At 39.9% G+C, this 23,141-nt stretch overlaps 1 protein-coding gene across 1 annotated transcript in view; it reads left to right on the top strand.

The window, feature by feature from the left end:
- The first annotated feature begins 5,864 nt into the window (after positions 1-5,864).
- The window catches only part of LOC128657267 (oocyte zinc finger protein XlCOF7.1-like), an 86,526-nt gene continuing 69,249 nt past the window's right edge, over positions 5,865-23,141 (top strand). The window contains exons 1-7 of the mRNA XM_053711547.1: positions 5,865-5,962; positions 13,723-13,845; positions 15,195-15,254; positions 15,415-15,562; positions 16,337-16,435; positions 16,654-16,740; positions 19,948-20,046. Of these exons, the coding sequence (XP_053567522.1) occupies positions 13,768-13,845; positions 15,195-15,254; positions 15,415-15,562; positions 16,337-16,435; positions 16,654-16,740; positions 19,948-20,046 (571 nt within the window). The 5' untranslated portion in view covers positions 5,865-5,962; positions 13,723-13,767. The remainder of the gene's footprint in view (positions 5,963-13,722; positions 13,846-15,194; positions 15,255-15,414; positions 15,563-16,336; positions 16,436-16,653; positions 16,741-19,947; positions 20,047-23,141) is intronic.

Here is a 23,141-nt window from a genome sequence, read left to right as displayed (position 1 = left end):
ACCTCTTCAGCACCGGATGCCAGGACGGATCGGTGATACCTGGATGGTGAAGACAAGGTAGGAAGATCTTCAGGGGCTTAGTGTTAGGTTTATTTAAGGGGGGTTTGGGTTAGATTAGGGGTATGTGGGTGGTGGGTTGTAATGTTGGGGGGGGGGGGTATTGTATTTATTCTTTTACAGGCAAAAGAGCTGAAATTCTTGGGGCATGCCCCGCAAAGGGCCCTGTTCAGGGCTGGTAAGGTAAAAGAGCTTTTAACTTTTTTAATTTAGAATAGGGTAGGGAATTTTTTATTTTGGGGGGCTTTGTTATTTTATTAGGGGGCTTAGAGTAGGTGTAATTAGTTTAAAATTGTTGTAATATTTTTCTTATGTTTGTAAATATTTTTTTATTTTTTGTAACTTAGTTCTTTTTTATTTTTTGTACTTTAGCTAGTTTATTTAATTGTATTTATTTGTAGGAATTGTGTTTAATTAATTTATTGATAGTGTAGTGTTAGGTTAATTGTAGGTAATTGTAGGTAGTTTATTTAATTATTTTATTGATAGGGTAGTGTTAGGTTTAATTATATCTTAGGTTAGGATTTATTTTACAGGTAAATTTGTTATTATTTTAACTAGGTAACTATTAAATAGTTCTTAACTATTTAATAGCTATTGTACCTGGTTAAAATAATTACAAAGTTGCCTGTAAAATAAATATTAATCCTAAAATAGCTACAATGTAATTATAATTTATATTGTAGCTATATTAGGATTTATTTTACAGGTAAGTATTTAGCTTTAAATAGGAATCATTTATTTAATAAGAGTTAATTTATTTCGTTAGATGTAAATTATATTTAAGTTAGGGGGGTGTTAGTGTTAGACTTAGCTTTAGGGGTTAATACATTTATTAGAATAGCGGTGAGCTCCGCTCGGCAGATTAGGGGTTAATAATTGAAGGTAGGTGTCGGCGATGTTAGGGAGGGCAGATTAGGGGTTAATACTATTTATTATAGGGTTAGTGAGGCGGGTTAGGGGTTAATAACTTTATTATAGTAGCGCTCAGGTCCGCTCGGCAGATTAGGGGTTAATAAGTGTAGGCAGGTGTCGGCGACGTTGAGGGGGGCAGATTAGGGGTTAATAAATATAATATAGGGGTCGGCGGTGTTAGGGGTAGCAGATTAGGGGTACATAGGGATAACGTAGGTGGCGGCGCTTTGCGGTCGGAAGATTAGGGGTTAATTATTTTAAGTAGCTGGCGGCGACGTTGTGGGGGGCAGGTTAGGGGTTAATAAATGTAATACAGGGGTCGGCGGGGTTAGGGGCAGCAGATTAGGGGTACATAAGTATAACGTAGGTGGCGGTCGGCAGATTAGGGGTTACAAATTTTAATCGAGTGGCGGCGATGTGGGGGGACCTCGGTTTAGGGGTACATAGGTAGTTTATGGGTGTTAGTGTACTTTAGGGTACAGTAGTTAAGAGCTTTATGAACCGGCGTTAGCCAGAAAGCTCTTAACTCCTGCTATTTTCAGGCGGCTGGAATTTTGTCGTTAGAGCTCTAACGCTCACTTCAGCCACGACTCTAAATACCGGCGTTAGAAAGATCCCATTGAAAAGATAGGCTACGCAAATGGCGTAGGGGGATCTGCGGTATGGAAAAGTCGCGGCTGAAAAGTGAGCGTTAGACCCTTTAATCACTGACTCCAAATACCAGCGGGCGGCCAAAACCAGCGTTAGGAGCCTCTAACGCTGGTTTTGACGGCTACCGCCGAACTCCAAATCTAGGCCCAAGTGTTTTATACTGAATAGCAGTGTCAGTACTTGCTAGCCTTTTCCAACCCAAAATTCTATCTTCTTGGCAAATATTTTGTTATAAAAAAAAATAAAAATAGGTTGATCTTCAAAAAACGTGAATTAAGAACAAAGATTGTGAAAAATGAAAAACCAAAAATTTACAAAAACATTGTGGTGTGTTCCAATAGTAACTTATATAAATGTAAATAATAGTCCAAAAAATAGTCCAACTGTGAAAACTTAATAGAAAAAATAATCCAACAATAAATTATAATAAGTAGTGTGTCTCTTTAAGAAAAAACAATAATCCTTAAAGTGTTGTGAATCCTAACAGCAATAGTTATGGTGATTTTCCAAGTATTTTATACTGAATAGCAGTGTCAGTACTTGCTAGCCGTTTTCCAACCCAAAATTCTATCTTCTTGGCAAATATTTTGTTATAATCCCTGGATGATCCTTCTGTAAAAGAAAGATATGATGGTGTAGATTGTTTTTAGATCAATAGAAAATGAAATTGTGCTTACCAGTCGACGCGTTTCGGTCACAAAGAGACCTTTATCAAGACTTGAGACTTTATCAAGAGTCTTGATAAAGGTCTCTTTGTGACCATTAATATCTTTTGTACACTAATTTTTGCACACAACTTTTTTGATACACATTCTTTACATTGGCTTATTGCTGTCACAATATTTTTTACTTGACAATGCGTATGTGGTAAACACACAGTTAAAGGTCTTACTCAGAGCCCTACACATTAGTCACTATTGGCAATATTTAGTATTGCATAGAATCGAGAACATTATTTGTTAGATTATATTATATAACTGACTAATATATTTCACCTATTATGTGTATGTGGTAAACACAAAGTTGAATTTCTGTTGTGAGCCTTATACTTAATTTGGAATTTTTTAGGAATATTTTTTAAGAGCATTGTTTGCACAATTTTAAATGCCATATCTGCTATTTAACTATTTGTTTTAACTATTCATTTAGCTATTATTGCTGTACAAATTTGTGTATGTGTATATGGTAAACACAAAGTTGAATTTCTGTTGTGAGCCTTATACTAAATTTGGAATTTTTTATGAATATTTTTAAGAGCAATGTTTGCACAATTTTAAATGCTATATCCGTTACATAACTATTTGTTTTAACTATTCATTTAGCTATTATTGTTGTATAAATTTGATTGTTTATACATGGATCCATGTTTTTAACTTATTTGTGTACTCAATAAATTGTTTATTGTAATCGTTTGACAATATTGCATTAGGTCCAGACCCAGCCTTCGTATAGTTGGCGCTTTGGTATACCTTATTAGTTTCATCTTTCCATTTTGACAACTAGGTGTCAAATTATCAAAGCCAGAGGTCTTATTTAGTAGGCGCTAGGTGTACTCCACTATCAACTAGATATTTACCAGATATGTTCCCCAGGTACATTATCATATTCTGAAAGTGATATTACATCAGATTATAGCTGTTTTCTATGGAATGACAAGGGTGAATGACAAAATGGAATGCTCATAGACTATAATGGGATAACATTTAAAAGTGCTATAGAAACTAAACTATGATACATATCAAATAGATATTTACCAGATATGTTCCCCGGGTACAGTAGCATATTCTGAAAGTGAGATTACGTCACATTATAGCTGCTTTCTATGGAATGACAAGGGTGAATGACATAATGCAATGCTCATAGACTATAATGGGATAACATTTAAAAGTGCTATAGAAACTAAACTATGATACATATCAAATAGATATTTACCAGATATGTTCCCCAGGTATAGTAGCATATTCTGAAAGTGAGATTACTTCAGATTATAGCTGCTTTCTATGGAATGACAAGGGTGAATGACAAAATGGAATGCTCATAGACTATAATGGGATTACATTTAAAAGTGCTATAGAAACTAAACTATGATACATATCAACTAGATATTTACCAGATATGTTCCCTACGTACAGTAGCATATTCTGAAAGTGAGATTACTTCAGATTATAGCTGCTTTCTATGGAATGACAAGGGTGAATGACATAATGCAATGCCCATAGACTATAATGGGATTAAATTTAAAAGTGCTATAGAAACTAAACTATGATACATATCAACTAGATATTTACCAGATATGTTCCCCGGGTACAGTAGCATATTCTGAAAGTGAGATTACTTCAGATTATAGCTGCTTTCTATGGAATGACAAGGGTGAATGACATAATGGAATGCCCATAGACTATAATGGGATTACATTTAAAAGTGCTATAGAAACTAAACTATGATACATATCAACTAGATATTTACCAGATATGTTCCCCATTCCATTTTGTCATTCACCCTTGTCATTCCATAGAAAGCAGCTATAATCTGTAGTAATCTCACTTTCAGAATATGCTACTGTACCTGGGGAACATATCTGGTAAATATCTAGTTGATATGTATCATAGTTTAATTTCTATAGCACTTTTAAATTTAATCCCATTATAGTCTATGGGCATTCCATTATGTCATTCACCCTTGTCATTCCATAGAAAGCAGCTATAATCTCACGTAATCTCACTTTCAGAATATGCTACTGTACCTGGGGAACATATCTGGTAAATATCTATTTGATATGTATCATATATCATAGTTTAGTTTCTATAGCACTTTTAAATGTAATCCCATTATAGTCTATGGGCATTCCATTATGTCATTCACCCTTGTCATTCCATAGAAAGCAGCTATAATGTGACGTAATCTCACTTTCAGAATATGATACTGTACCTGGGGAACATATCTGGTAAATATCTATTTGATATGTATCATATATCATAGTTTAGTTTCTATAGCACTTTTAAATGTAATCCCATTATAGTCTATGGGCATTCCATTTTGTCATTCACCCTTGTAATTCCATAGAAAGCAGCTATAATCTGAAGTAATCTCACTTTCAGAATATGCTACTGTACCTGGGGAACATATCTGGTAAATATCTAGTTGATGTGTATCATAGTTTAATTTCTATAGCACTTTTAAATTTAATCCCATTATAGTCTATGGGCATTCCATTTTGTCATTCACCCTTGTCATTCCATAGATAGCAGCTATAATCTGACGTAATCTCACTTTCAGAATATGCTACTGTACATGGGGAACATAGCTGGTAAATATTTAGTTGATATGTCTCATAGTTTTGTTGCTTCAACACTTTTAATTTTACATCCCATTAAAGTCTATGGGCATTCCATTTTGTCATTCACCCTTGTCATTCCTTTTAGTACATCCCTAGTTTCTCAACCTGTGGTACAACTATATAATATTCTATATTCCCACTCTCTCAACTGACAAGTTTATTTGCCTCACACACACAGCCCCCTCCCCAGTACCTTATATACAGGTGTATAATATTATATAGATATTTCCATTGCCTCACACACAAATACCTCCCCAGTGAATTATATACAGATAAATAATATTATAAAGAGGTTCCCTCTGCCTCATTTCACACTTCTTCCAGACTGTACTTTATCCTCTAGAAGCAGCTAGATCCCTTTCAGAAAAAAAAGACAGTGAACCCAGCCACGTGACTGCAGTGACATCATCTGTCCTTTAACCGGACTGGATCTAGCTGCTACCAGGTAATAAATGTGAATTAAGGAAGCGTGAAAATTAACATTAACCGCCTAAGGGTGAGGGGGGGACTGGGTGCAGAGAGTGGGGTTAAGAGGGTGAGCTGCGGACAGAAGGGTTAAGAGGACGAGGAGGGGTTTATGTGCAAGGCAGAGGGGAGCCGAGAACCTGTACAGGGGCTGGGAAGTGAGGCAGCGGTGCTGAGCGTCTGTACAGGGGCTGGGGTGTAAAACAGAGAGGGGCTGATAGCCTGTACAGGGGTTTATGTGTAGGGCAGAGGAGGATTGTGAACCCTTACAGGACTGGGGTGTGTGTGTGTGTGAGAGAGAGAGGGGGGTGAGGATCTGTATATGTTCTGGAATGTGTGAGACAGAGGGGGATGAGTCTACAGAGCCTGGGGTGTGAGGAGGGCTGAACATGAGCTGGAGACCGGAGTGTGATACAGAGGGGAGGGCTCAGGGCTGAAAGTCTGTAAATGGGCTGGGGTGTGAGGGGGTTAAAGACTGTACAACTACAGGGCCTTAGGTGTGAGACAGAGGGGGACTGAGAACCAATACAGGGACTGGTGAGTCTGTGAGAGAGAGGTCTATTAGTCTGTACAGGGGCTGGAGTGTGAGAAAAGGGGGCTGATAGTCTGTACAGGGGCTGGAGTGTGAGACAAGGGGGATGAGAATCTGTAAAGGGGCTGGAGTGTGAGACAAGGGGGATGAGAATCTGTAAAGGGGCTGGGGTGTGAGACAGGGGGGCTGAGAATCTGTACAGGGGCTGGGGTGTGAGACAGGGGGGCTGAGAATCTGTACAGGGGCTGGGGTGTGAGACAAGGGGGCTGAGAATCTGTACAGGGGCTGGGGTGTGAGACAAGGGCGCTGAGAATCTGTACAGGGGCTGGGGTGTGAGACAAGGGGGCTGAGAATCTGTACAGGGGCTGGGGTGTGAGACAAGGGGGCTGATAATCTGTACAGGGGCTGGGGTGTGAGACAAGGGGGCTGAGAATCTGTACAGGGGCTGGGGTGTGAGACAAGGGGGCTGAGAATCTGTACAGGGGCTGGGGTGTGAGACAAGGGGGCTGAGAATCTGTACAGGGGCTGGGGTGTGAGACACGGGGGCTGAGAATCTGTACAGGGGCTGGGGTGTGAGACAAGGGGGCTGAGAATCTGTACAGGGGCTGGGGTGTGAGACAAGGGGGCTGAGAATCTGTACAGGGGCTGGGGTGTGAGACAAGGGGGCTGAGAATCTGTACAGGGGCTGGGGTGTGAGACAAGGGGGCTGGGGACAGGGGCTGGGGACATGGACAGGGGCTGGGGTATGTGAGACAGAGGAGGCTGGGAGTCTATACAGGGAATGTGATCTGAGGGGGGCTGAGCATCTGTACAGCGTGTGATACAGAGGGGAGGGCTGAAAGTCTGTATATGGGCTGGGGTGTGAGAACGAGGGGGGGGGGGGTAAAATACTGTACAGGGGTTTAGGTGTGAGGCAGAGGGGGACTGAGAACCAATACAAGGGCTGGTGAGTCTGTGAGAGAAAGAGAGAGGTCTATGAGTCTCTACAGGAGCTGATAGTCTTTACAGGGGCTGGGGATGCTGTGAGATAGGGAGGGGCTGAGGTGTGAGGAGGGGGGCTGATAGTCTGTACAGGAGCTGAGAGTCTGTATAGGGGCTGAGGTGTGAGGAGGAGGGGGGCTGAGAGTCTGGAGGGGGGCTGAGAGTCTGTATAGTGGCTGAGGTGTGAGGAGGGGGCTGAGAGTCTGTATAGGGGCTGAGGTGTGAGGAGGGGGGCTGAGAGTCTGTATAGGGGCTGAGGTGTGAGGAGGGGGGCTGAGAATCTGTACATGGGCTGAGATGTGAGGAGGGGGCTGAGAGTCTATACAGGGGCTGAGGTGTGAGGAGGGGGCTGACAGTCTATACAGGGGCTGAGGTGTGAGGAGGGGGCTGAGAGTCTATACAGGGGCTGAGGTATGAGGAGGGGGCTGAGAGTCTATACAGGGGCTGGGGTGTGAGGCAGGGGGCTGAGAGTCTATACAGGGGGCTGAGAGTCTATACAGGGGCTGGGGTGTGAGGCAGGGGGCTGAGAGTCTATACAGGGGCTGGGGTGTGAGGCAGGGGGCTGAGAGTCTATACAGGGGCTGGGGTGTGAGGCAGGGGGCTGAGAGTCTATACAGGGGCTGGGGTGTGAGGCAGGGGGCTGAGAGTCTATACAGGGGCTGGGGTGTGAGGCAGGGGGCTGAGAGTCTATACAGGGGCTGGGGTGTGAGACAGGGGGCTGAGAACCAATACAGGGGCTGGGGTGTGAGACAAAGGGGGGCTAAGAGACTTTACAGGTGCTTAGGTGTGAGGCAGAGGGGGACTGAGAACCAATACAGGGATTGGTGTGTGTGAGAGAGGTCTGTGAGTCTCTACAGGTGGTGGGGTGTGATTGAGGCTGATGGTCTCTACAGGAGCTGGGGTGTGAGATGGAGGGAGGCTGAGAGTTTGTACAGGGACTCAGGGTCTGTACAGGGGCTGGAGTGTGATACAGAGGGTGGAGGCTGGTACAGGGGCTGGGGTGTGAGACAAAGAAGGATGAGAATCTATAGAGGAGCTGGAGTATAAGAAAGAGGGGCTGAGAGTTTGCACAGGAACTGGGGTGTTAACCAGGGGGGGCTGAGAACTTGTGTAGGAGCTTAGGTGTGAGACAGAGGGGGCTGAGAACCAGGACTGGGCTGTGGGAGAGAGAGAGACGGGGGGGGGGGCTGAGAGTCTTGTACAGGGTATGAGGTGTGAGACAGAGGGGCCCGAGAGTTTGCATAGGGACTGGGCTGTGAGACAGAGGGGGCTGAGATTTTGTACAGGGACTTAGGTCTGAGGCAGAGGAGGAATGAGAACCAGTACAGGATTGGGGTGTGTGAGAGAGAGGGTCTGAGAATCTGTAAAGGGGCTGGGATGTGAGACAGAGAGGGGCTGAGAGTCTGTATAGGGACTACAGTGTGAGGGGGGCTGATACAATGTGCAAGCTGTATTTGAGGGAGTGAGGACTTGATGAAGTACAGTCTGTGTGTTAGGGTGATGGGTACAAGTCTGACCTGTTTATAATAAATGTATTTGTATCACTTGTTTATGTGATGGGGGTCACAGGAAGTCAGTCTGCATGGTTGCACCATACAGGATGTGACATAACTGGGTAAAAGTTTATTAAAAGTATGTTTTATTGCTATTAGTTATTATTATTACTGTTGCTATAATTGACCATATATGACTATCTTAATGGCGTTAATAGAGGTGAAAAGTAATGGGTGACATGAAGCCATTTAACTAAATATGAAGAGGAAACCACATCTCCCAGCGTAATGCAATATATATAATTATATGAAGCACAGGCACAGTAGTTCAGTGAGTAGTAGGTATAAGGACCTGTCTTACAGCACATGTAGTAGCGCAAATACTTGTTGCCCAGTATTTGTTGTGCCCTCACTTAAAGGGATAGGAAAGTCAAAATCAAACTTGCATGATTCAGATAGAGCATGCCATTTTAAGACACTTTTAAATTAACTTCTTTTTTCAAATGTGCTTCGTCCCAAGGCAGAACATAGTGATCTGAGATGTCATCAGATAAAATGCATCATGTCTGCAGAAAGAACAGGACACATGCAAGAACTGTTAGTGCTTTAACTTTGCAGCACTGCTTCACATCCGTCTTTTCTCTTCAAACAGTGCTGTGCTCTGGCTGCACTGTGTAAGATTTCCTTAATACAGCTCATCCACAGCAAAGTGCTATTTAAAGTGAATATTCAAATATGCAGTAGAGCTGCAAAGCAGCAGCCCATTGATTGTTGACTGGCTCTCAGATTGTTTTTAATCCCAACCCCTAGCCTTTCCCACTCTGCTGTTTTTTCTGAATATAAGCCATTCTTATTAGCAATGCACCTTTTTATTATTATATTTCTATGTTAGACCAAGAGAAAAAGAAACAAATTTATTCAAGAGACTTTTTACAATTTATTTTTTTGTCTGCAGCTAATTTGCAATCCAATTTTTAACTGCTGAAATGTATTATAAAACTTTAAAAATCGAATTATTCTCCAGTTAACCAACACATTGCATTTTAACTGGTGCTTTAACCCCTTAGTGACCACAGCACTTTTCAATTTTCAGATAGATTGGGACCAGGGCTATTTTTACATTTCTGCAGTGTTTGTGTTTAGCTGTAATTATTCTCTTACTCATTTACTGTACCCACACATATTGTATACCGTTTTTCTCGACATTAAAGTGAAGGTAAAGTTTTGCGTTTTTGAAAGCAGTATTATGTTACCCATGTACTACAATGTAAGATCGCTTATTTTTTATCACATATTGGTATATAAATAAATGTATAACCCACTGTTTTATCAACGTTCTTGACCGGTCTTTGCTCCTCCCTCCATGTATTTCCTGGTTTCTGACTGTATAGCGTATAGAGCGGTCCCACCCGCTTTATACGTATTTGAAAAGCGCGTTCACGATTGACATCGCATGCGCACATAAAGCAGAGTACTACGCTATTTCCCCTTGTCTTCTCTAATAATAAATCTCGGCAAGTGTGATGAATTGCGCATGCGCTAAACAGGAACGAGCAGGACTTGGAAGGGACAGGAAATATAGCCGACGCATGCGCAGACCGTCCAGATATGTAGTGACGTCAAATGACGGCCGCCTAACGGCCAGACCTGTTATTGGCTACTAGAAGAACGTGACCGGACTGACAAAAATAAATAAAAAAACGAGCATTTTATACAACGATGAGAATTAGAGAGAAAAACGGCGATAACTAGTTAAATATTTTACAATCCAAAAACTGATGACTTAAAGTACCATTAATTTGCTATGTATTTGCATGTAACATTATCGAACCTTGCTAAGTTTACCTTCACTTTAAATGGACTTTCTAAAGATACCATTATTTTTATCATATCTTATAATTTCTAACTTTTTCTAACTTTGACTCCCAAAATCTGTTACACATCTACAACCATCAAAATACACCCATGCTAAATAGTTTCTAAATTTTGTCCTGAGTTTAGAAATACCCAATGTTTACATGTTCTCTGCTTTTTTTGCAAGTTATAGGGCAATAAGTACAAGTAGCACTTTGCTATTTACAAACCATTTTTTTTTTATTTGCATAAATTACATTTTAACACTGATATATGTAAGGAATCCCTGAATATCCATTGGCATGTATATATTTTTTTAGTCGACAACCCAAAGTATTGATCTAGGCCCATTTTGGTATATTTCATGCCACCATTTCACCACCTAATGCGATTAAATAAAAAAAAAAAAAGTTCACTTTTTTACTAACTTTTTCACAAGCTTTAGGTTTATCACTGAAATTATTTACAAACAACTTGTGCAATTATGGCACAAATGGTTTGTAAATGCTTCTCTGGGATCCCCTCTGTTTAGAAATATCAGACATTTATGGCTTTGGCATTACTTTTTGGTAATTAGAAGGCCGCTAAATGCTGCTTTGCACCACACTTTTATTATGCCCAGCAGTTAAGGGGTTAATTGGGGAGCTTGTAGGGTTAATTGTAGCTTTTGTGAAGTGTAGTAGACAACCCTTTACATGTGTATATATATATTTTTTTTAGTAGACAACCCAAAGTATTGATCTAGGCCCATTTTGGTATATTTCATGCCACTATTTCACCGCCAAATGCGATCAAATAAAAAAATTGTTCACTTTTTCACAAACTTAAGTTTTCTCACTGAAATTATTTACAAACAGCTTGTGCAATTATGGCACAAATGGTTGTAAATGATTCTCTGGGATCCCCTTTGTTCAGAAATAGTAGAAATATATGGATTTAGCATTGCTTTTTGGTAATTAGAAGGCCGCTAAATGCTGCCGTGCACCACACGTGTATTATGCCCAGCAGTGAAGGGGTTAATTAGGTAGCTTGAAGTGTTAATTTTAGCTTTAGTGTAGAGATCAGCCTCCCACCTGACACTTCCCACCCCCTGATCCCACTCAAACAGCTCTCTTCCCTCCCCTACCTCACTATTGTCACTGCCATCTTTAGTACTGGCAGAAAGTCTGCAAGTATAAAAATAAAAGGTTATGTTTTTTTTTTTGCTTGTTTGTTTGTTTTAAAATTATATTTACCACCCAACCTACCTGAGCCCCCCCAAACAGATCTCTAACCCTCCCCCCCCCTCACTATTTGCTGCCATTTTAGGTAATGGCAGCTGTATTTTGTACTCTGTGATGTTCTGATACATTACATTAAACACATTTTTGGCACCTTCAGCAATGGATAACAAGAGAATGAAGAAAATTTGCTAATAGAATTAAATTGGAAAGTTGTCTAAAATTGTATGTGCTATCTGAATCATAAAAGAACATTTTGGGGTTTACTATCCCTTTAAGCAGCCTCACATAATTTGTAATTTTATCCTATGATTAAGGTAATATTTGGGTTATATGATTTGGGGCAGATTCTGGTCAGGGTATAAATAGCAGATGGAAAAACTAAGGTGCAGCAGGACAGAGCTACCAGTTTGGGTTACTCCAATAAATTACAGATTGACCGGTAACCAGGGAGCTGTGGCACTTAGTGTTTTACATCTGCTTCCTGATTTATCAGATAACAATGCATATTCCTGTATACAACCACTTTCTTTTGCTTCTAATGAGCTTAAAGGGACACTCAAGTCAACATTAAACTTTCATTATTCAGATAGAGCAGTCATTTTAAACAACTTTCCAATTTACTTCAATTAACAAAATGTGCACAGTCTTTTTATATTTACACTTTTTGAGTTACCAGCTCCTACTGAGCATGTGCAAGAAGTCACAAAATATATAAGCTGCGTTCGGCAAACGAGACCCAGCGCCAGTTAAATCCCATGAGTTATGACGTGGCGCTGGGAAACTTCACGGTTTTGGGAGCTTTAAGAAAACGCTCCAAAACCGTGTCATAGGGAGCTGAGACGCTCAGACGCTTGCTCTTCTCACTCCCAGCATTACCAGCAAGCTGGAAGCGCTGTGACTAACGTCATCTGAGCGTTTATAGCGAACTCCCAGCACCTTGCTTGGAAGCCTTCCCCGATTGCTCCAAGCGAATCTGGGCTTGCTGGAGGCGCTTGCCGAATGCGGCTATAATGTGTATGCATTTGTGATGGCTGTCACATGATACAGGGGCAGTTGCATTGTCTGTTTATTATAATTATGCAAATCTACTGTATTTACTGGCCTTTTAATTTTAAAGGAACACTCAAGTCAAAATAAACTTTTGTGATTCAGATAGAGCATGCAGTTTTAAGACACTTTTCAATTTACTTCCATTATCAAATTTTGCACAGTCTTTTTATATTCACACTTTCTGGGGAACAAATCCTACTGAGCATGTGCACAAGCTCACAGGGTATACGTATACTAGTCTGTGATTGGCTGATGCCTGTTGCATGATACAGGGGGCGGCAAAATGAGAGGAAAAAAATTAATTTGTCAGTAAAAAATTACTGCTTATTTGAGTAGGTGTTATTGCCTTTGTGACAGACCCCCTACGGATTATGGATTCGGGCATTATGTTAAGTCACCCTGTGCCCATTATAAGTACAGGGTGTGAATCCAACAGTACTGGAGGGGTTAACTCTCCCCTTGTTCAGTTTTGAGTAACTATTTTCTGAGACAGGTTTCCTGGCATCAGCTATTGTTTACTGTAATTAGGTTTAGGTGATAAGCGTTCACCTTGTTTAATCACCAAGGTGCCAGGAAGGAATACATTGTTTTCTTGTGTTTGATTGTTTATTTGGTTACGTAATGTAATGCTATTGTATCCTGTAAAAGGGCGTCTTCCCTCTATCTAATGTACTATACTCGTCCAATCTCCCGTCTGGTCCCCTAGGGGAGTGTCCACTAGGGGGGAGACCTGCATAAATACCGGGCATATAGCCCTCAATAAAGTAGATTTTCTGTTTTACCCTCAAGACGGAGCTTGGTCTCGTGTTTGGGGGGAATTAACTGGGTTCGTGTGTTGCTGATCCCGTATTCAGGGCATCTTTCATCTGGTATTAACCCTCGATATCCGGGTTATACCATAACAGCCTTGTCTTTTTATTACACACTTGTTAATTATGTAATTATGCGGCATTGAGTGGTCCTTTAAATAAATGTTTCACCCCATAATGTCAAACATGCTATATAAAGATTGTCACATTTTATCACACGTGTAGCATTAGATTGCTCATAAGTGAAATAAACATATTTAATATCACATAATCATATTTTTTCCATAATAAAAATACAGGGAGAGCTCTGATTATTTCTGATCTCTCACGTTGCCATTTTCCTTTCTTCTCGCAGGTGTTAAATTTATAGCATCAGACTCAGTCACTGACAAAGAACAAGATGAACAAATACAGGAAGCAGATAGCAGAGCAGTTCCTGAGTCAGGCCCTGGGCATCATCTGCCTGCTGACCGGAGAGGTGAGAGCTGCTGGGTAATGTCATGTGACACTGGTCCTATTTACTATGCTGCTTCTGATACACCGGACCTATCTTACTAAACATAACTTTACCTCACCCAGAACATCTCACTAACCCCAACTTTACCTCACCCAGACCATCTCACTAACCCTAATTTAATCTCACCCAGAACATCTCACTAACCCTAACTTCAGCTCACCCAGACCATCTCACTAACCCCAACTTCATCTCACCCAGAAGTCTCACTAACTCTTCAGCTCACCCAGACCGTCTCACTAACCCTTACTTCAGCTCACCCAGACTGTCTCAATAACCCCAACTTCATCTCACCCAGACCGTCTCACTAACCCTTACTTCAGCTCACCCAGACCGTCTCACTAACCCTACTTCAGCTCACCCAGACTGTCTTACTAACCCTAACTTCAGCTCACTCAGACTGTCTTACTAACCCTAACTTCAGCTCACCCAGACTGTCTCACTAACCCCAACTTCAGCTCACCCAGACCGTCTCACTAACCTTAACTTCAGCTCACCCAGACTGTCTTACTAACCCTAACTTCAGCTCACCCAGACCATCTCACTAACCCTAACTTCAGCTCACCCAGACCATCTCACTAACTTAATGGGACATTCTACTTGAAAATTGCTATTGTTTAAAAAGATCATCTTTTTATTACTTATTCACCAGTTTTGCATAATCATCACTGTACTAATATACTTTTTGCTTTATCATTACCTGTATCTAAGCCTCTGCAGACTGAGATAAGAGTTGACCTGCAGGGGCTTAGAAACAGGCGGAGATTTAGAGGTTTAGTGGTTATAAAGTATATAAATATAACATTGTTGGCGTTATCTATCTTTTTAAATAATAAAAAAATTCAATAGACTGTCCATTTAAGCTCACTCACCTGCACAACCCTCCAACACAAATCCTCCCCCAGCAAAAAACAAACAAACTAATCCTAACATCCAAGACCCCTCCCACCATAAAGAAAAAGCCAACTCATACAAAGCCGTACTACATAACCTCTGTTGCAAAAACTCTCTCCAGAACCTAAAGTCCCCTCTGCATGACCCCAACTACAAAAAAAATGCTTAATACCCAAGGGACCACAGCACCAAAGGAACCTCCTGTCAACCAAGGGCTCAACTTTTTGCCCCCCCCCCCCTCCCATCACACCCGCTCAAATGATCCAGCAATGTCTATATTCCTGAGCTCATATCCTCCGGCTTTAGCAGCTTTTATCTATAGAGGACCCACACAATTTTCCACTATATTTTATTTATTTATATGTTTTGTGTTAGTCCAGGCAAATGGAGTCTGATGATCTTTCTCATACATATTATAGGAATACACCATTGTGAAGAAGAGGCCCTCCCACAGCAGCGTTCAACAGCTGAGCGGAGAGGTGAGTACTGCTGGGGAATGTGACAATATACCAGCGTCAGGGCACAGTGACTCCCTTTACTGACCCATCTGACCCTGTGTGTATTTTCTACCCTTCTGTATGTTCTCAGTAACCTTACCCTGGCTCTGTCACAGTAAAGTTCTGTGTGTGTGTGTTTCAGGTGCCTATAAAGTGTGATGATGTTGCTGTGTATTTCTCTATGGAGGAGTGGGAGTATATAGAGGGACACAAGGAGCTTTACAAGGACGTTGTGATGGAGACTCGCCAAGCACTAAGGGCTATGGAGATCCCAGGAAATGAGAGCTCAGGTAACGCTGTGTAGTAATAAATATCTCACTCAGGAAATGCACTTACACTACTGATATGACTGACCGTAAATCTACAGTGAATCTGTCACATGTGATCTAATGAGCTGTCTGATTATAAACTAGTTTTATACCTAACAAAAACACATTTAAAGGGTCAAGAGGAATTACTGTTAATTCAATAACATATTCATTTATATACGTAAATGTGCAAAAAGTATCAGATGCTTTATTTTGTTCTTAATTGAATACATTTTAATATTTTTTTTTTTAGATGCAATTTTATTGCTTAAAGGGACAGTCAACACCCGATGTAACTTAAGGCCATACCTTAGATCCGGAATAGAAGATGCAGCTACACCGCATCAATGTTGATGAGCACTAACGGTATTGGAGTATTCACCGAAAATACATAGCTTTATTCCTTGAAAATATGGCCGCTAAACTCCCCCCACTATTACGTATGGACGATTTGCGAGCATGCAGAAGATAATGCCCATTATCAAAACAGAACCATCACCCTTTGAAAAATGAACGAGCATGTTAAGACATTAGAGAAGGGGACGAAGGAGGAGGGGGAGGAGTTTGGCGTCCATCTCTTCATGGAATAAACCGATGTATTTTCGTTGATTACTCCAATACTGTTAGAGCTCATCGACATGCAATGCAGTGTAGTTGCATCTTCTATTCCTGATCTAAGGTATGGCTTTAAGTTGCATCGGGTGTTGACTGTCCCTTTAATATCCATTTAACAAAATTTATTTTATTCTCTATTAGAACAAACAGACCACATTGATGAAAATCTAGACACAGAAGCACATGGAAAACTAGTACAGAATATTCAGCCAGTGGAGACCCCATTAGATATCTCTGCAGGTAACGGGTCTATGGCAGAAGCTACTGTTAATGTTTTCTTCACCATTAATTTATAAACTCAGATTCTAAAATTATGTTAATCCTTTATAATAATTATGTAAATGATGGACCTGAAGACAGACCAATTGCAATCATAAAATTACTATTTTAATCAGATGTGTGTGAAATAACTGCACTTAAATCCATTTTGCCAACAAACTCATTGTATTCTCTATTAGAACTAACATGTCACAGTGATGAAAATCTAGACACAGGATCACATGCAGAACGTGTACAGAATATTCAGCCATCAGATGTCTCTGCAGGTGAGTGATCTATGGTATAAGCTTCACAATTAGAAAACTCAGATTCTGAAATTATTTCACAGTATGTAAATGATGAGCCTCAGTATACACAGATTGCAATACAGGTACAAATTCTTAAATCTGGAATTCCAAATCCAAACTTATTCTGAAATCCAAACTTTTTAATTATATTTGTTTAAATTAAAGGTACTAAAAATTACAATGTTTTCCGACTTGTAAGTCACAAACTTTTCTACCTCTGTCTTTGGTTTGAGTTTTGTGTTCTAAAATGCAAATAATAGACTATAATTATTTAAAACAACAAATATTACCTTTCTAATTACAGTACTGAGGGTACAATATATACAAAAGTATTAATAAATTATATAAAACTACCTTTAGCTTTAACCTTTTACCGCCGTTATGCCGTTGTATTCCGTCACAACGGTGCTGGGCTTTAAAGCCATTATGACGGAATACAACGTCATAGCTAACGGCTGTCCTGGAGCCTACTGCGTTTGCAGGATTTGATCATGGTCTGGAGGGCGTTCCTAGCATCATAGGGACGCCCCCCAGACCCGATCCTATCATTGAAATCGCACGATCGTTTGTACGATTGCGTGATTTCAATTTGTCTACATCAGAACAGTGTTCCGATGTAGACTTTATAACCCGGTCACGAAAGGGTTAATGTATAAGCTGCGCTATGATATGTAACTATAGCCTTAATATTGTTTACACTTGGTTCCACCCCCTCTCCAAACTGTTTTATTTTACAGATGCAAATATTCCAAAGTCCAAACTATATAGAAATCCAAACCTCTTCCTGCATTAAGCAGTTTGGATAAAGGGTTTTCTGCCTGTAATAAAATCTATTTGGTACACAGACATGTCCTGTGTTTCCTTCTCTCTCTCATGCAAAATACTTCACACACTCCCTCACTTCTATCACCCTCTGCTTCATGTGATTAGTACATACACCCGCCCTCTATTCTCTTCTCTCTCACCTTTGCTTTATGCTAATAGAACATATAAGTGCCCCTTATTCCCTTCACCTTCTGCTTCATGCTAATAGAACATACACATGCTTCTATTCCCTTCTCTCTCACCTTCTGCATACACATGCCCTCTTTTCCCTTCTCACCTTCTGCTGCATGCTAATAGAACAAACACCCTCTCTTCTCTCTCACCTTTGCTTTATGGTAATAGAACATATAAATGCCCTCTTTTCTCTTCTCTCTCACCTTCTGTTACATGCTAATAGAACATACACATGTCCTCTATTCCCTTCTCTCTCACCTTCTGCTGCCTGCTAATAGAACATACACATGCCCCCTATTTCCCTCTCTCTCACCTTCTGCTGCATGCTAATAGAACATACACATATCCTCTATTCCCTTCTCTCTCACCTTCTGCTGCATGCTAATAGAACATACACATATCCTCTATTCCCTTCTCTCTCACCTTCTGCTGCATGCTAATAGAACATACACATGCCCCCTATTCCCTTCTCTCTCACCTTCTGCTGCATGCTAATAGAACATACACATGTCCCCTATTCCCTTCTCTCTCACCTTCTGCTGCCTGCTAATAGAACATACACATATCCTCTATTCCCTTCTCTCTCACCTTCTGCTACATGCTAATAGAACATACACATGCCCCCTATTCCCTTCTCTCTCACCTTCTGCTGCATGCTAATAGAACATACACATGCCCCCTATTGCCTTCTCTCTCACCTTCTGCTGCATGCTAATAGAACATACACATGTCCCCTATTCCCTTCTCTCACCTTCTGCTGCATGCTAATAGAACATACACATGCCCCCTATTGCCTTCTCTCTCACCTTCTGCTGCATGCTAATAGAACATACACATGCCCTGTATTCCCTTCTCTCTCACCTTCTGCTGCATGCTAATAGTACATACACATATCCTCTATTCCCTTCTCTCTCACCTTCTGCTACATGCTAATAGAACATACACATGCCCCCTATTCCCTTCTCTCTCACCTTCTTCTGCATGCTAATAGAACATACACATGCCCCCTATTGCCTTCTCTCTCACCTTCTGCTGCATGCTAATAGAACATACACATGCCCTGTATTCCCTTCTCTCTCACCTTCTGCTGCATGCTAATAGTACATACACATGCCCTCTATTATCTTCTTTCTCATTTAAAGGTTCATGTGAATAGTACATACACACGCCCCCTATACCCTTCTCTATCACCTTCTGCTGCATGCTAATAGTACATACACATGCCCTCTATTCTCTATCACCATATGCTTAGACCCATGTCCCGTCTTTCCTTTTCTTACACTCTAATTCATGTATTGGATACACATGTACCCTCTCTATCCCTTCTCCTGACCCCTTAGTTCATTAAATTGTATTCTGAAAACTGTTTTATTGTAAATTCAGTTATTTTGGCTAGTCATAACTTTGTGAGTTAATAATAGGAATAAAAAGGGCAACTGGTACACTACAATATAATTATCCTTTTGAATTGATGACTATTATTTAATCTAAAGATTATCCTATGTATATTTAAAGAGACAGTCTACACCAGAATTTTTATTGTTATAAAAGATAGATAATCCCTTTATTACCCATTCCCCAGTTTTGCATAACCAACGCAGTTATATTAATATACTTTTAACCTCTGTGATTATCTTGTATCTAAGCCGTTCTTTTGACAGACTTGCAGTTTAGCCCATCAGTGCCTGCTCCCAGATAACTTCACGTGCACGAGCACAGTGTTATCTATATGAAATACTTGAACTAACACCCTCTAGTAGTGGAAAAACTGTTAAAATGCATTCTGAAAAGAGGTGGCCTTCAGGTCTAAGAAATTAGCATATGAACCTCCTAGTTTAAGCTTTCAACTAAGAATACCAAGAGAATAAAGCATAATTGGTGATAATCATGCCCTATCTGAATCATGAAAGTTTATTTTGGCCTAGACTGTCCCTTTAAGTTCTGAAACATGTTTTTGGGTTTAAATGTTTGATACTTATACCTTCAAATTTGCCATTTATTTTAATTATTAAACACATCATCTGAATTTTTAAATCTAATAAAAATGTTTTTAATGTTATCTCAATATGCCCCAAATATTAAGTGTATGGCAATTAAGTTCCCATTACTGTGTTAAACATAAGTTGCTTTTTGGCTGAAATAAAATCCTAAACCATGAAATATTGTCTGCAATAAATGTTCTGACAGATGACATTAATACTGACGTAGATGTAAAAACAGAAGATCTGAGTGTAACGTGTCAGCTGGAAGCTTTAATACAGGAAACGTGTGACAGTGACAATGAAGGTAAGTGCACGTGTGTGACGCGTCTTCTGTATTTTATTGTCTGTAAGTACTGTACATTATATAACTGGTCAGGGTGTCACCTCTCACTGAGTTTCACAGTTAAATTAAAGCCTGATACGCACCGGGTTTTTGTCACATTTCTAGGGCTTGGTTATATCAGTCCTGATCAAATAATGACACCCAAGCATCCTATACAGCTGCTGTTATTTATATCTGCCAGAGTATAATCATTGTGATCTGATCAGCTGTGGATACACTGGTAGCACTTTGAAGGAGTATAAAATAAAATAAATCTATTGTGAGGAGCTTAGGGTGTGTGGAATGCAGAAACAGATACACTGAACAACAAAAGTCTTTTGAAAGCTTTACTGAATGATACGTGATATGGAACACGTGTCCTCCACTGGCCAGTAATATGCCTTTAATCTCGTTACCCTTAAATTCAAAATGTAACAGATTTATGGCAATAAATTGTATCCATAGTGTCAAAGATTATTTCAAATGGTGTACTCTTGCTCCTCGTTACTTTTCCGGTCTTTTAAAAGTTAACCGTTTATTCCTCCAGGCTGATGTTTTTAGCGTTACCTACCGTCCAGGTACTTGTTTAGCGGTGCACTAATTCCTACCAAGATGCTCTCACCCCGCTGTGGCCCAAGTTTTCTAGGATCTTTTTTATTTGCCTTCCGATGACACAGTATTCTCACTGTAGTATGTCTGCAGGCTATATGATCCTCATTGGTTCCTCAGGGTTCACATGGAGCCGGTAGTTTTCTCTTCACCAAATTCCAGTCCAAACTTATGCTGCACGCTTATAGAGCAACTGGAATCTATGACGGCAATTACAAATTTAAATGCTTGTTTCCAATTTTTCCAGTATTTTCTTCTTTTTAGTTTTGTTGCTGTTTGTATAATCTTGAGAGAGGCTCACAAAGAGATGAAACGCGTTGATTTGTTAAACTATGAGACATTTGGAAGATTTGTGAACAAAGATTGTACAAACGGCAGTGAAATTAAAAAGAAGAAAATACTGGAAAATTTGAAACAAGCATTTACATTTGTAATTGCTGTCATAGATTCCAGTTGCTCTATAAGCGTGCAGCATAAGTTTTTTTTTTTTAAACTAACACTCGCACAAACCCGATCGCATATTCTCATGTGCGCTAACCCGACATGAAAATATGAATATTTCACATTCCAATGTTCTTCACAAAGAACAATATCTTCTATTTATTAATTAATAAATATTTCTACATATAGCTGATTGTTTTTTATTTACTAACAAATATATATATATATATATATATATATATATATATATATATATATGTGTGTGTGTAATAGTTAATATAAGTTGCCTAATTCAAATTACTACCAAACCAAAATGTATATAAATGTGTCTTTTAATATTCTTTTCGAACTGTATTAGACTGGCCAATCAATTTGTTAATTCTCCTGGGCAATGGTATAAATTGTGACAAATCGATCTAATGGTCATCAATTGATTATGCCTGAGGAAGCCCTGTGTAACGCTTACAAGGGGTGAAACACGTCAAGCAGTTTTGTACACGGCTTATGCCGTTCGTCACGCTGTCAGGAATTACAGTATTGTGAATACATTTTGGAGCCTCCATCCCTCCCTATGTGAGTGGTATACATACTCTTTATTGAGCACAAAGTGGCATATTTCAAGGGGATGATGACCGCCTAAAGCTATCCTGGAGACACACTGACTGTAGCATTCTTCTCAGGGCCCGAGAATAAGTGAATAGATAAGGTGTTCTGCTCAAGGCCCGCGTTTGGGTGAATTAAGTGAGAAGTGGAGATCACTACATTTGATACTGTTTGTCAACTGGAGGTGCTGAGTGACTTTTCCCCTTATACAGGTCCAGTGAGCTTCCCTAGGCAGAAAGACACAGATATTGCCTGAAACCTTATCCACAGATAGGGAGGAGGAGTGAAGTTGTGCTGGATCTCCCTGCTGCACACTCTGAACGTTTCTCTGCTACATACAGACAGCTTGTTATAACTTGAACCTTTTTTTAAATTACAAGTGTTCAGTTTACTACTCTCTGGATGCAATGTTCTCTACTGCATATTAATGGATACAAGTTTACCGTAAAGATTATTGTGGATATGTCTACAGGGGACTTTGCACTCTTTTGAGATGCGCTATTTCTGAAGTGCAAGGTGTGTATTTCTTAGCAGGGATCCCTGTTCTAGTCTCCTATATTTATTTATACTAATTGGTTCTTTTTTATTTGTTTTTTTCTTTGCTCTAACAAATTATTTAGATTTTTTTTGCATTTATAGTTTCAAAGTGTGTCATTGGAGATATAGAGACTTTCACTCCTTTTTACTTTGGGCTTAATATGGGGTTGCTGGGTAAGGTTTATTAGTTTTTTATCTTTTAGTATATTTTCATTTTTCTAAACCTCCATGCACCTTGGTCTCCACAGTGTGTGTGTGTGTATATGTGTGTGTGTGTATGTATGTGTATATATATATATATATATATATATATATATATATATATATAAGCAACAGGAGAGCACTCTCACTTCAAAATTCAATGTGCCAGGGTGCATGCAAAAAGTGAATAATATGAATGAACAAATGGCTGCACTCACTGGTCCTTTCAATCAAAATATTTATTTGTGTGACGTTTCGGGGACCGTATCCCCTTCCTCAGACAGAGGACACATGCAAGATGCATCCCTTTATACAAACACCAGTAAAATCAAATAGAGACCCCACCCCCCACAAAGTGGAAAAAAACCCGCCAAAGGTTGTCATGGCAACCTCCCAAACACAGTGAACACAATGCATAAACAATAATCCACACAAGAAAAGAAAAAATGCAGAAATGAATATAACCATCACTAACACATCTCATTAGTGAATGCAGCAACTAGAGATCGTTTACAAATAAATAGATAAATAAAGTTACATTTATAGTATACGTATGCTTTACCTACCCTGTAACCTTAATGGACTGCAGACACGCTACTGCTCACAAAAGTATTATACCGATAATATGCCCTATTGTATGCTGATGGTGCTATTTAATATATACAAGCATAGGGGGAGAATAAGAA

The sequence above is a fragment of the Bombina bombina genome, chromosome 4 (assembly GCF_027579735.1).
Source record: "Bombina bombina isolate aBomBom1 chromosome 4, aBomBom1.pri, whole genome shotgun sequence".
Classification (NCBI taxonomy): domain Eukaryota; kingdom Metazoa; phylum Chordata; class Amphibia; order Anura; family Bombinatoridae; genus Bombina; species Bombina bombina.
Note: the sequence above shows the minus strand (reverse complement) of the source record. Positions and strands in the feature narration are given on the sequence as shown.